At 47.2% G+C, this 14,377-nt stretch overlaps 1 protein-coding gene across 14 annotated transcripts in view; it reads left to right on the plus strand.

Moving 5' to 3' along the window:
* Positions 1-14,377, plus strand: part of NFYC (nuclear transcription factor Y subunit gamma) — an 80,639-nt gene extending 66,262 nt beyond the window's left edge. For 7 of the 14 annotated variants that reach the window (XM_009205923.2, XM_009205911.2, XM_009205924.4 and 4 more), the window contains 5 exons: positions 970-1,143; positions 5,550-5,708; positions 9,085-9,192; positions 12,133-12,192; positions 13,173-14,377. In XM_009205923.2, coding sequence (XP_009204187.1) covers positions 970-1,143; positions 5,550-5,708; positions 9,085-9,192; positions 12,133-12,192; positions 13,173-13,604 — 933 coding nt within the window. In that variant the 3' untranslated portion in view covers positions 13,605-14,377. The remainder of the gene's footprint in view (positions 1-969; positions 1,144-5,549; positions 5,709-9,084; positions 9,193-12,132; positions 12,193-13,172) is intronic. The other 7 variants (XM_017960241.3, XM_009205930.4, XM_009205902.4 and 4 more) reach the window with 6 other exon arrangements.

The following is a 14,377-nucleotide window of genomic DNA, read 5'->3' on the forward strand; positions in this document are numbered from 1 at the left end:
CCAGCCCAAGTGGTTCTATGTTTTTATTGTTTTTGTTGTCCCAGGCAGGGGCACCATGTGTCACACAGGTCACTCCGGATCAGACGCCGTTCTGTGTCAGTGGTCAGGGGCTGACCAACCCTGGACCCTGTGGGCTATAACCATGCTGTAGTGTGTGTAAACATCCTACACTCTCAGCTGTGAGCTCAAGGTGGCTGGGAGAGGGTTGTTTACTCCTTCTGCCATGGAAAACATCAGCTGAAGAAGGAACAGTCTCCACTCCGCAGATCGGACAGAATGCGACCTCCCTAATCAGCCAAGGCAGTACCCCAGCGGAGAGCTGTCCATCAGGCCCCCTGGGTTGCGCTTCTGTGGCTAAGTACAACCAGAACCAGATGTGACACTGGATAGACATGCCCTCCGTGACCACAGAGCTTTCAACAAGCTGTGAAAAGCTGGGTACTTGCCTACCAGTGCTCTCGATCCTGAAAATTTCAGCTCAGGAAAGGCCCTGTTTCCCATTAACCTGTTCTGTCCCTCTTGAAGTGGTGGGGACAAAATGAGAAGAGTGCTGCCTGTTTGGGAGATTGGGACCAGGCCTGAGAGGCATGATGTTTGGGTAGCATCTTCCCAACACGTGCAGTTAGCACTGTTCTCAGATCACAGGCCTTGACAGCATTTACTGACAAGCACTGCTGGTGCGTGGTTTTTAGTTACAGTAATTATTTGCCCGTTTGCAACTTATCATGCAATGGGTGATTATTTCGTACTTGGCTATATGTTTTGTGAAGCCTATAGGATCTGTTATTTTTAGTTTGATTTAGCATAACTGGTCTCTTTGAATTCCACTTTCCTTTGGCTTCAAATGTGGAGAGCTCAGCATTCAGCAGGCAACTGCACATAGCCTGTTTGGGGGAAGAGTGGAAATTCACTGTGGCGGTTGCTGAATCGGTTCTTTTTCTCTTACCTGTCTCTCTTTCCACCCAACAGGAGGAGGTGCGCCAGTCTGTAACTCCTGCCGAGCCAGTCCAGTACTATTTCACGCTGGCTCAGCAGCCCACCGCTGTCCAAGTCCAGGGCCAGCAGCAAGGCCAGCAGACCACCAGCTCCACGACCACCATCCAGCCTGGGCAGATCATCATCGCACAGCCTCAGCAGGGCCAGGTCTGTGAGCTGCTGAGGATGCCCATCCAGCAAGACAGTGCCCCGTGCCCCTTAGGTTTTTGGATGGGCAGAGCTTGATGAGGGCAGAGAGGCAGCCGGATCATTAGAGAGCACTGGATTTAAAGTCTGGAAACGGGAACTTTTCCCCAGATTCAGCTACTGGGGTGAGATGTCACCCTAATCTCTCTGGACCCTGTTTTTCTCAAAGGTCAAATGAAAGTGTAGTGGACAGTATGTTCTCCAGGATCCCTATTAGCTCAGAAATTTTAGGAGAGAAAAAAAATGTCTGAAATGCCTTATGAAGAGTAGTGGGATCTCTGTAGAGGTACTAAAGTGAACTCCATGCCTGCTGTCTGTGTGTCTGTGTCAGAAGTGGAATTTGTGCCCTTAAAAGGAGAGATTAGGTATCATTGCCAGTTTGCATACTCCTTCTCCCCGTCATTTCTGTGTCCCATATTTGTGTCAAGTGACCTTCTCTTTTCACGATAGTAATCAGAGGACTCTTTCTCTCCCCAGTAGTATTGTTGAGAGCAGTAGCATTCATGTTTGTTGGGGGTCATGTGAGGCTGCAGAGAACTCTGTACTGTGAGCTCTGAATCCAAATTCTCTGTCAATCATTATTTATTCATCAAACACTGAGCATCCTCTGAGGGTAAAGTCCTGTACTATGTACTGGGGATACAAGCATGAATACAACAGTCCTTATTTTCAAGGAATTCACAATTTAGTTGGGGATACAAATACTTAAAGGTTGTACCTCCACATGGGAATGTGTACAGGGTGTTATAGGAACACATCAAAAGAAGTACCTTGGCTCAGCGTAGTGGCTCATGCCTGTAATCCCAACACTTTGGGAGGCCAAGGTGAGAGGAACCCAGGAGTTTGGGTTACAGTGAGGTAGGATCATGCCACTGCACTTCAGCCCAGGCAGCACAGCAAGACCTCTTTAATTAAAAAAAAAGGCAGGGACATGTGGTGGCTCGTGTGTAATTCCAACACTTTGGGTGGCCAAGGCAGGGGGATTGCATGAGCCCACGTGTTCAAGACCAGCCTGGGCAACATGGTGAGACCCTGTGTCTACCAAAAAATCAGAACATTAGCCAGCCATGGTGGCATGCACTTGTGTCCCAGCTACTTAAGAGGCTGAGTTGGGAGGATCGCTTGAGCCAAGGAAGTCAAGGCCTCAGTGAACTGTGATTGTGCCATTGCACTCCAGCTGGGGTGACAGAGCAAGATGCTGTCTCAAAAAAAAAGTGTGTATATATATGTATGTATGTGTGTGTGTGTGTGTATGTATGTGTGTGTGTGTGTGTGTATATATATATATATATATATGAGGATGAGTAGCTAAGAAAGATGTGAAGGAGATGGTCAGATAATGTTCCTGAAGGAAGTAATATGAGTCTTAGGGAACAGTGGAAATTAATCAAAGAAAGCGGGAAAGGGTGGTATTGCCAGTTGAGGGCACAGCATAGGCAAAGGCTTAGAAGTGAGAAACAGTACAGGGAGCCATGGGAAAGTAGTCAGCATAAGAGACCATCTAGGCAAGTTTGAAAAGATAGGTAGTGAACACATCCTGGACAGCCTTGTGTATTCTAATAAGGAGCTGAGTTTGCCTAGAAGAAAAAAAAATGGGGTGGAGGTAGATGGATGGATTGATGTTTTTTTAAAGATAGGTTCTCACTTGGTCACCCCGGCTGGAGTAGCACAATCATAGCTTACTGCAGGTTCAAACTGCTGGGCTCAAGCAATCCTTCTGCCTCAGCCTCCCGAGGAGCTGGGACTCCCAGGCGTATGCCACCACACCTGGATAATTTTTAATTTTTTTGTGGAGATGGAGTCTCATTAATGTTTCACAGGCTGGTCTCGAACTCCTAGCTTCATGCCATCCTCTCACCTTGGCCTTCCACAGTGGTGGGATGACAGGCATGAGCCACCATTGTAATTATGATTTGTCCAGGTGCAGTGGTTCACACCTGTAATCCCATCACTTTGGGAGGCCAATGTAGGCGGATCACAAGGTCAGGAGTTCGAGACCAGCCTGGCCAATATGGTGAAACCCCATCTCTACTAAAAATGCAAAAATTAGCCGGGCATGGTGGTGGGTGCTTGTAGTCCCAGCTACTCAGGAGGCTGAGGCAGGAGAATCTCTTGAACCTGGGAGGCGGAGGTTGCAGTGAGCTGAGATCATGCCGCTGCACTCCAGCCTGGGTGACAGAGCGAGACTCCGTCTCAAAAAAAAAAAGGTAATTATGATTTTAGGATTTATTCCCTGCTCATTTACTTATCCATGTTACAAAAATGTATTGAGTACTTGTTTTATGCCAGACACTGTGCTAGGCAGGAGGGTTCAAAGATAATGGCTGCTCAGTCACTGCCTCAAGACCTCAATTGCACCGTGATGCCTAAGGGACCTTCTTTGGCTAATGCTTGTGCCTCTACAGTGGTGAAAGCTTGACCTGCCAAAGGCTTTATCCCTTTACAGAGTGAACTTAGAGGGAGTCTGCCAAGGGCAGGCTCTGATTGGCTGATCATCCTAAGAAGCTCATGGCTGTTGTGCTCTGACAGCAGGGCACACCATACATGATTTGACAGCTGCCATGCTAACACAAGCCCTCATTTTCCTGAAATGATTTAGAAATACCTTGGAAATCCTCTTGGGAAAATTGGGTTGATATAGTACAGTGATGAGTTGGCAGCATGCATTTCTTTTTAGTCAGCGAGAATTTCATCTATCCTCTTCTCTGCCAACCCAGACGTGCTCATCTTGGAGCTGATAAGGCTTGTGAGGATGGTGAAGTTGGTCCTTCCCAGCATTTCCTGGCTGTTCTTTCACCATCCTGCTGCTTCAGGGTGGCCTTGTGCTGTGTCACACCTCCCTGGACCTGTTGTGATGGCTATTTCAAGTTGAGTGCAGATATACTTCGTAGGACAGAATACATATGTATCAAAGCAGAGTTGGAAAGAATGCATATTTTGGTAAAATTAATCCTGTGTTTTCTGTCATAAATTGGAAACTTATTTATGGAAGTTGGGAATAGGCTGAGTTGAAAATTGTGGTACAAGAATGGAAGAGATGTTTTCTGTTAGCCTAGCCCACTGCATGTACTTTTAGAACACTCTGTCGTCTTTCTTTCCTGCCCTCCTCCAGTTTGTAGTAATTTCTCCTTAGTAATCCCTTGAATCTCATCTGTCGTTCCCAGAACACATCCCCTTCCCTTGTAACTTTGGATGCATAGTTGTAATTTTCAGTAATCTATGCAGTCAGAATTAAGAACATCAGAATAGCAACATCAGTTGAAGTTTATGATTCATTGAGACTTCCATAGTCGTCTTATTGAGGTGATTAATTCAGAGTGGGGGAGACAGAGTGACAGAATTCAAGTCAGGGATTGGATATACAGGTGTAGTTTAAAAGGCTCCACCCACACACACCCCCGCCGCCGCCGCCGCACCCCCCATCACTACCACCACCAGATGAGCCAGATAGGCTCACTGCTCTAGGTAACCTGTGAAAGTCACAAATAGTACTAAAGTTTTGAGATTTGAAAGAATAATTGACCCTTTTGGCAGCTTGTGTCTTTACCATCTCTCAGAAGAGTACATTTCATAGGACTATAACCATTGTGTGTGAGAGACAGAATCTGCCAAGTCATACACATTGGGCAGAAATTTCTTAGATCCGAGATTGCTGTTTTTAGAAAGTTAGAGTTCTTGCTTTCTTAAATTCTATTAATTAGGGGTACACTTAGTTAAGAGTCTGTGTCTTAACAGTGCCCAGTGAGTTAGCAGTGTTTGCTTTCCTGTGGGAAGCCATGCTGTGGTCCAGAGTAGCCATCTGGCCAGTGTGGGCAGGAATTGCTCTGCGGCTTGAATGGGGTGAGAGCCAGTGTGCACTAGGGTCAGCCTCGGAGATGTACCCCTGTGCGTTATTTTTCTCTCAGTGTCTTAAATGCCTAAGAAAGAGCACATGACCCTGAACTAACTAAATCCGTACCCTTTCCATTTAATGTTACCCTCCAAATTCATCTGCCCCAGACTTGACTTTGACTATTTCTGAAGTAAACTGTCATGGTTGCTTTTGATTTTTTCTGTAGTGTATGTGCCTTATCATCACTAAAGGGGCTGTGAAAATTTGCAGCATTTGGGGCACAGAGATTTATGTTTGGGACCCATGCAGATATTTGTACTGTGAGCCTTAAAATATTTTTGGCTTTTCTTTCATTTTGGAGAGTAGCTTTAGCAATGCTGTAAACCCAGAGGACTCTGCATTACTAGTATTGAGATGAGTTTAGGCATTCATTGAGAGGGTTTGCTCCCGGCACACTGCTCGTTATTAACCTCTTGGTAATCCTGTGGGCTCTAAGCCTGAACTCATGCAGCATTCTCATAACTCTTCCTTTCAGACCACGCCTGTGACAATGCAGGTTGGAGAAGGTCAGCAGGTGCAGATTGTCCAGGCCCAGCCACAGGGTCAAGCCCAGCAGGCCCAGAGTAGCACTGGACAGACCATGCAGGTGATGCAGCAGATCATCACTAACACGGGAGAGATCCAGCAGATCCCGGTGAGTCCTGCCCTGAGGTTTGTCTTTACAGCTTTATAGAAGGAAATACTTAAAGATATATCTATGCCTTGATATATATCTATATATCTCACACACACGCACAATACTTTTTTTTTTTTTTTTTTTTTTTTTTTTTTTTTTTTTTGAGATAGGTCTTGCTCTGTCGCCCAGGCTGAAGTGCAGTGGCTTGATCTCAGCTCACTGCAGCCTCTGCCTCCCAGGTTCAAGCGATTCTCCTGCCTCAGCCTCCCAAGTAGCTGGGATTTTAGGTGCGTGCCACCACACCCAGCTAATTTTTGTATTTTTAGTAGAGACGGGGTTTCACAGTGTTGGCCAAGCTGGTCTCTAACTCCTAACCTCAGGTGATCTGCCCGCCTCAGCCTCCCAAAGTGCTGGGATTGATAGGCGTGAGCCACCACACCCAGCCCACAATACTTATTTTTATGTGTGTGTGTGTGTGTGTGTGTTTTGTTTTTAATCTATATGCCAGTGTTCCTGAACACAACTTGCTTCACTGTGTTTGTTCCCTGCTTTCCTTTAATCTAGGTTCAGGTTCCCCACAGTGGGGCATCTTCACTCGATTTCCCCTCATTCCACCTATGCAGGGAAATCATTGTAACCACTACCCATGACAAGGCCCAAAGGCCCTGTGAGGCAGTCCTGTATTTGATCAGCAGAGGATAAGAGGGAGGTGTATAGGGAAGGCCATAAATACACTTGTTGCATATTCATGACTCATTTCCCAGTGGAGCCTGCAGCAAAGTGTATTTTTGGCTTTCATATAACTTATCCATTCCTTTACTGTGGACTGCTGCTTCCTGTGTGCCTTGAGGGATTTCAATTCTTAGATTTGTTGGCTTTTTTATTTGTACTCCTTCTTTTGTAAAATGTGTCCTTGTCTTAACACTTGCAGTCTGTACATGGTAATTTTGACCCCCAAAACTGGAAAGTGAGTGAAACAGAGCGGTCCTTCTATTCCCTGCCCTTTGCCATTTTTGTCATAAATGAAACGTAGGCAGGTATAGAAACTCACATAGACTTGGTTAACCACTTCCTCTGTGAAAATAACTCTGAAAGTATCCTTAGATCAGTTTAGGAATTGTTCTTCATCTGAAGTTAACATGGTAATAGGCCAAGAGAAAGCTTACGAAAGCGGCGTGTGTATGTCTCTTTCTCCACCTCTCTCACGTGCGCTCACAATACCCATGGATTGCATGACTGAGCTCTGCTTTGCTTCATTGTTTCAGTCCCCAACCCCAAGATTTCTGTTGAATGGTTCTCGTTTTTGCAAGTGAAGGCACCGCCACAGGTTCATTTAAGCCAGAGAATAGAGAGTTCCACCTTGCAGATACTTTAACCCTCTGGGACACAGAGCTTTACCTAGCAGATTTGTTGCAGAATTCACTATTTCATCTTCACTGGCTCAGGCACTTTCTGTAGGAGTCTTCATTTCCAGACTCTTTAGGCAGCTCATTGGAATGTTCCTAATAGTGATGAGCTTCAGGAAGGAAACTTTATTTGCCTTTCAAAAACCCAGAGCTTATTTTGTCTGTAATTAATGTCAAAAAGCTATGAGGATCCCCAAACCTGTCTTGCTGTAGAGAAATGAGGGACGGATCATCACCAAATGTCTTAACCTAAGCTAAAAAGGAAAACTCTTGCTTCTGTTGAAGAGCTGCTTGGAACCATTTGGCTCACAGCTTTTCAGTCACATTTGGGTTTCTGCAAAGAGCTCTTCCCAGCTAGAAAATTTTACATTCGTGTAGCTGTCATTATACCTTCTCCCACTCCTGTGACAAGACTTTAGTCTTCTTGTGATCCCTGGCTGGAGTTCTGGGGACTCCTGGGACTAGCCACCATCAGTCTCTGTAGATGAGGTTTCCCATACCTCCGCGCAGCTGCCTTCCTCCCCACAAGCAACTTAACATTGTTGCCAGGAAGCTGCATTATAGGATTTAGGTGGGGAATTCAGGCTTGGCACCACAGCCTCCCAGCAGCTTCTCTTGGCATATTCTCAGGAAAGAAATGACTGCAGGTCATAATACTTTTGCCCTGTCTCCTTTGAACCAGATTGTTAATGGTTTTGGATTGTGTGTCCCTCCATCTTGCCTCAAGTGGGCAATTCTAGAATGGTCTACCATGAATTTGAGAGGTCGTTTTTTCTTGGTAGTTCAAATTCTGTGAGGCTGGGAGTCTCAGAGAAGCATTTTGATTGAACACTGTGTGCAGGAGTACAGCTTCATCCCATTAGCATTTTCCTCACGGAAGAGTCCTGCAGCTCGTGAAGACCAGAGGGAAATTTGCTCCAGAGCAGAGGCAACACTTACCTGTTAGCCGCAAGAAGCTCCTCCTTGCAACAAAGCAGACTGGGCAGCCAGGGCAGGTGGTTTCTGGGGCCCCCAGATAGAGACCTAGTCTATCCATGCTCCCAGAACCCCTTTCATTTCCTCTAAATTGAGGGTGTGAATGTCTGCAGTCCTTCCCTGCTGACCATCATCTTTGCTGAGCTACGGTTCTCTGATATGGTAACTGCCTTGGTCCTCTTTTCATCCCTAGCTCAAAGCACTAATACTTTCATGGTACACTGGAGCATTAAGAGCCTGAGTTAAGGCTTTTAGCACACAATTAAATGCAGCATGTAGTATTATTGTATTATCTGAGATTTAATCGTAAGCATGAGAGACTCTAAGGGCGCTTTTGTAGCTTTGGTTTCCCATGATGGGGTTTTCTGTGAAAGGTTTATTGATTCTGCTTCCCTTTGGGAGGTGTTTGGCCAGAAGCTAGTGCTGAACACCAAGGATCCTAAAAGCCCCACAGACCCCCATCCAGCCTGGCTGTTGGGGAGAGAGATGGTTAAGCAGGCCAGCTTTTGCCTCCAAGATGTGCAGCATGGGGCAGGGCAGTGTGAGGGCTATGATGCGGAATGATGGCTGTCTGCTTTGGGCTCCTGGCGGACGCTGGATCTCTTTACAGTATTGGGAATTGTGGGAGATGGGAGGGAAAGAGGCCCACACTTAATGTACAGGCATTCTGATCATGTCAGTCAGATAAATTCCGAAGATAAGCCGTGATCATGTAGCTAAAATCCGGCAAATAACGAGCATGCAGCCATGCTGTTCTCACCTTTGTGACAGGATCTTCTGGGAGTTTTTTCTGAAGTCCATTCAGGGAACATATTCTCTTCTGTGTTGTGTGACTTGTGGATGTTCTGGTTTTGCTTGTTTTGACCTCTCTTTAAAAGGGACTTTTTTCAGGGCAGGCTTCTTTGGAGGGCTTGAGGGGTAGGGGGCAATCACCATCGCTCGTCATGGAAAGTTTGCCTGTTTGAGATTATGCTCAATGTCTTATGGTCTCTTTGTCTCTGCCCCTGCCCTAGGTGCAGCTGAACGCCGGCCAGCTGCAGTATATCCGCTTAGCCCAGCCTGTATCAGGCACTCAAGTTGTGCAGGGACAGATCCAGACACTTGCCACCAATGCTCAACAGGTATGTGCCCCAGAGACACAGGGCTTGTGTTGGAGACCAGGAGCAGGTGGCTTCTGACAGGAAAGGAGCACTCAGCACACAACTGTCTTGCCTCCTCATCCTTCAGCCAGAGGCACCACCCCCACACCCTCCATATCTCTTCTGCACCCAAGAGGCATGGGTGGTAATTGGAACATTAGGTTCAAAGTGTTTTCTCTTACTGTCTTGTTCTCAAGGGGCAAAGAAATGCAAGTCAGGGGAAGCCTCGAAGGTGCCTGAAAGAAATCTTATAGGTGTGCACACCCGTCAGACCCGGGATATGTTCGACAGATCTCCTAATCGTCAGGCTGTTTCCATCTTTAAACCCAAGTGGCTGTTGTGTTCTGGCACCTCCTGTGCCCTTTGGAAAGCTTACTTAGATTTTACCTCCACCTCCTTTTGCATCCCTGACCAGAAAAATTGCCCCTCTCCTCTCGTGCTCTACAGTATTGATGGCTGAGTCACAGATGGTGAGGGGGCTGCCTCCCTGGGCTTGGGGGTATTGAGGGATGTGGGCACCATTTGTAGAAGATGGGGGGTGCTGGTCAAGGGGAGGCATTGTTAATGGATTCTTTTGCCTCAGACCCAAAAAAAGCAGCGATCGTTTAAGAGCTGGACTTGTCTGGCCCAGTTGCATTTCTGGTGATGTATCTATTGACAGTGGTGACAGAGCTGAGTTTGTAGAGCAGGTCTCCAAAGATCTCATTTGGGAAAATATGAAGAATGAGCCAAAAGCAAGGCTTCTGAGTTCCATATAGTCTCTGGGATCATTAAGGGCTCGCTCTTTGCCCACTCCCTGGCTTACCTAAGGACTCGGCTCTTCCGTAACTGATACTGACTCACACCCTTCCCCCAGCCCCTCTTTTTAACCTTGTAAGATTCTTCCCTGGGATCCTAAAAACATAACGGCATGGGAGTGGGAGGAAATGAGAAGGAAGCTTCTTGGTTCCTCAGAAGTCAGTTTGGGGCTGGGCACGGTGGCTCATGCCTGTAATCCCAGCACTTTGGGAGGGAGGCCGAGGCCGGTAGATCACTTGAGGTCGGGAGTTTGAGACCAGCCTGCCCAACATGGCAAAACCATTTCTACTAAAAATACAAAAATTAGCTGGGCGTGGTGGTACACGCCTGTAATGCCAGCTACTTGGGAGGCTGAGGCACAAGAATCACTGGAACCCAGGAGGTGGAGGTTGCAGTGAGCCGAGATTGTGCCATTGCACTCCAGCCTGGGTGACAGAGTGAGACTTTGTCTCAAAAAAAAAAAAAAAAAATTTGGTTTTGGGAACAGAACTAAAGCCAAAAAATGGGAGAGGTTGGGGAGAAGCAAGAAAGCGGTAGCTGAAGGCAATGAAAATCTTTGTAACAACAGGTTGTAATTGTGACGACCTAGTACTTAGTAGGTGCTCAGTAAATGTTTGTTGAAGCAGAATGAATAATATGTAAATAAAATTTAAAGGTAAGTGAAATCTCAGCTAATATGAATGGCAATCCTGCTCGCCACAGAGCAGTTAACCTTCTTATCTATGTGGAATATTTTCCATTTGTCTCGGGCTCACTTGTTTATTCTGCAGACATTTCTGGAATACTTATTTTGTATGGGCCCTGCCCTCAAGCAGCTTATAGGCTGTTGGAAGGAAAAGGACCAAAATAAGGAACAATAGTAAGAAATAGTCGCCAGGCGCGGTGGCTCAAGCCTGTAATCCCAGCACTTTGGGAGGCCGAGATGGGCAGATCACGAGGTCAGGAGATCAAAATCATCCTGGCTAACATGGTGAAACCCCATCTCTACTAAAAAATACGAAAAACTAGCCGGGCGAGGTGGCGGGCGCCTGTAGTCCCAGCTACTCAGGAGGCCAAGGCAGGAGAATGGCGTGAACCCAGGAGGCGGAGCTTGCAGTGAGCCGAGATCGCGCCACTGCACTCCAGGCTGGGTAACAGAGCGAGACTCTGTCTCAAAAAAAAAAAAAAAACAGTCATGAAGCCTTTTATACCCGTTCCCTTTCTTGTTCCTCATAGCCTCATGGGTAGGCCTGCAGGGGTTGTTTTTGGCCGTGGTGAGGACATTTGAGAGGACAGTCCTTGTCTTGCAGGCTGGCTGTGATGATTCCAGGAAATGGTACACAGAGGACACTGCTGGTCAGATGTTCCATAGGAACACATGTGCATGCACACCGCAGTCTTCTTTCTAGTTTACCAAGCTGCTTCCAGCAGTTGTCATTATATATGCAGTTCTGCATGTCAGTAAATTTATCTAAAGTCCATTCACAGTCCGCAAGTAAGATTTTAAGTACTCGTGATAAATGTTGTATTTGTTCCACTCCCCGTCCCTCCCCCTTTCTCCTCCCCTCCCTTGGCCTAGAGGACTGCACAGTGCCTCTCTCGGAAAAAGTACTTCATAGGTTTGCCATGAGGACTGCTGGGGCCAAGGCCACTTGCTTGCCAGGGTGTTTCATATTCCAGTCAGATGATCTGGGTGATACAGGTTTGGTTTGGAGCCCACCTTCTAAGAATGAAAGAGACCACTCACCACTTTGTCTAACACTTTGCAATCCACCTTCACTGGCTGAAAGACTGACTCTTAGGACTTCTACCCCAAACCATAGCACCTAGGAGCCATGTGTTCTGTTTGAGCCTCAGGACCTTCAGATGAGTGGGTGGTTGAGGGAGTAGGCATTCATTAGAGAGATGGGGGTGGGAACTATCTATTATGTGCTCAGGATTCTCGATGTCCCTTTGTGCTGCCAACTCCTGGGATAGCCATCAGTGCTAGAAGATTAGGAGGGGCCCTCGCTTTCTTACTACCCATTGAGCTGGGCACTTTATATGCATTGTCTCATTTGATCTTTATAACCTTCTTCTGGGTGGTGGGCTGGTGGATCAGACCCTGGAGCTGACATGTCAACTCTGCCATCTTGATTCTTACAGATTACCCAGACAGAGGTCCAGCAAGGACAGCAGCAGTTCAGCCAGTTCACAGATGGACAGGTAGGGTACCCAGCCTGGGCAGGGGCAGAGGGTGAGGAATTGCGGGGCAGGGTAGCAGGTAGTATCTGGGTTTGGATGGTTAGGGCAGCTGTCCTGTCCTCTCCTAACAAGGAGTGGACAGAAATTGTTAAAACAAGTACAGTATTTAAATCAGGGCACCTATCCTTTAGTTTTATAGACTTAGTTGTAACTAAAAATAATCTTAGACCATGTAGCCCCAGTTGCTGTTTTACAGATGAGTAGACTGAACCCTGGAGATGGGAAGTGCCTTGTCCATGCTCCCCTAGATGTTCATTGCAGAGACAGGACTAGAGAGCAGGTTTCCTGTTTCCCTCTCTAGAACTGTATTTTTTTCCCCTAAGCCATAATGTTTTTTAATAGCATAGACTGTTGAGTTGCAGAGAACATGTGACCTCTTGAACTCTCTGGGTACCTGAAATTCAGTAATTTTCAGTCCCTGCAAGGAGAGGATCTTCCCTTTTCCCTCTGCTTTCCCCTCACAGTACAGTACCAGAGACCACTGAGGACATGATAGGATGACATGCCCAAACTTGTGCCCTCTGCTGCTCAAAAGGGAGAAGAGCTGGCATCAGGACCCACCTCTGGCTTCTGCCAGCACCACATGCTAGGCTTACATGTCAGGGCTCCCGTGAGGTCTTGGCTTTTGGTTTCTTTGGGGAGCGCCTGGAAAACCAAGTAGTCAATTAGCCCTGCCCTTCCTAAGTGGCTGTGTGAGTATCTTCTCCACCCCTGAAGGGTCTTGGCTATAGTTAAGTGTTTATACCAGGCCACCTCCTTAGCAGGGCCCATGGAGAAAATTCAAATTCAGTTTAGTTTCAACCTGAGCCGGATATTCTGAGAAAAGGAGGAGAGGAGGGGGTAATCCTACTGCCCCTGCCAGTGTAGATTACCAAGAGTTGGGGAAATGCTGACTTCCAAGCTGCTGGTACAGTGGTTCGAATTGCTTGTGTTTGCCACAGAGGAACAGCGTGCAGCAAGCTCGAGTCTCTGAGCTAACGGGAGAGGCAGAGCCCAGAGAAGTGAAAGCCACAGGAAATTCAACTCCCTGCACCTCTTCCCTGCCCACCACACACCCCCCCTCACACCGGGCTGGTGCCTCCTGTGTCTGCTGCTCCCAACCCCAGCAGAGCTCCACTTCCCCTCCTCCTTCTGACGCCTTGCAGTGGGTGGTGGTTGAGGTATCTGGGACCCCCAACCAGCTCGAGACCCATAGGGAGCTGCATGCCCCTCTCCCAGGGGTGACCTCACTCTCTCCTCTCCACCCCTCGCAGCAGCTCTACCAGATCCAGCAAGTCACCATGCCTGCGGGCCAGGACCTCGCCCAGCCCATGTTCATCCAGTCAGCCAACCAGCCCTCCGACGGGCAGGCCCCCCAGGTGACCGGCGACTGAGGGCCTGAGCTGGCAAGGCCAAGGACACCCAACACAATTTTTGCCATACAGCCCCAGGCGATGGGCACAGCCTTCCTCCCCAGAGGACCCGGCCGACCTCAGCGCCTCCTGCAGGCTAGGACACTGGTGCACTACGCCCCATGCCTGGGGGCCAAGATTCTCCAGCAGAAAGATGCAATATTTTTTGTTTCCTTTTTTTTCCATTTTTTTCTCCAAGGAATCAATATTTCAATATGTTGAGCTATGTGTCCAATGCTATGAAATTAAAATATTAAATAACATATTTATGGCATTTTCTTGAAGAGTGTGGTTAAAGAAATATTTCTTCTTTTGTTTTTTTTTTGTTGTTGTTTGTTACCGCCACTTCTTTTTAGGAGCAAATCTCCCCAGGGGTGTATGGTATTTCTTGACTCTTGGAACAGCTGCTACCCCCAAGACTTGCCACGTTGTTCTGCCCTCAGATGGAATTAGGTGAATGTGTATAGCTGCTTTTTCACTCGTGGTCCTCTCCCCATCCCTTGCTCTTACGCCAGAGCTCTGTGTATTTGCATCCAGAGGCCATGGAAACATTCCTTGCATTTAAGAGATTTATTCCCCATGGAGAGTGGGTGGGTTCATTGCCACACTCTTTTCTCCCAGGGACCCAGGAGACTAGGACTTTGTGCGTTTGCTGCCCACCTCCCCTTTATTTTTTAAATGCATTAAACACTGTGCTAGTCTCCTTTGCATGGACTTCAGACTGCATGAAGTGCAATAAATCTCATTTTAGATAA

Source organism: Papio anubis, chromosome 1 (assembly GCF_008728515.1).
Source record: "Papio anubis isolate 15944 chromosome 1, Panubis1.0, whole genome shotgun sequence".
Taxonomy (NCBI): domain Eukaryota; kingdom Metazoa; phylum Chordata; class Mammalia; order Primates; family Cercopithecidae; genus Papio; species Papio anubis.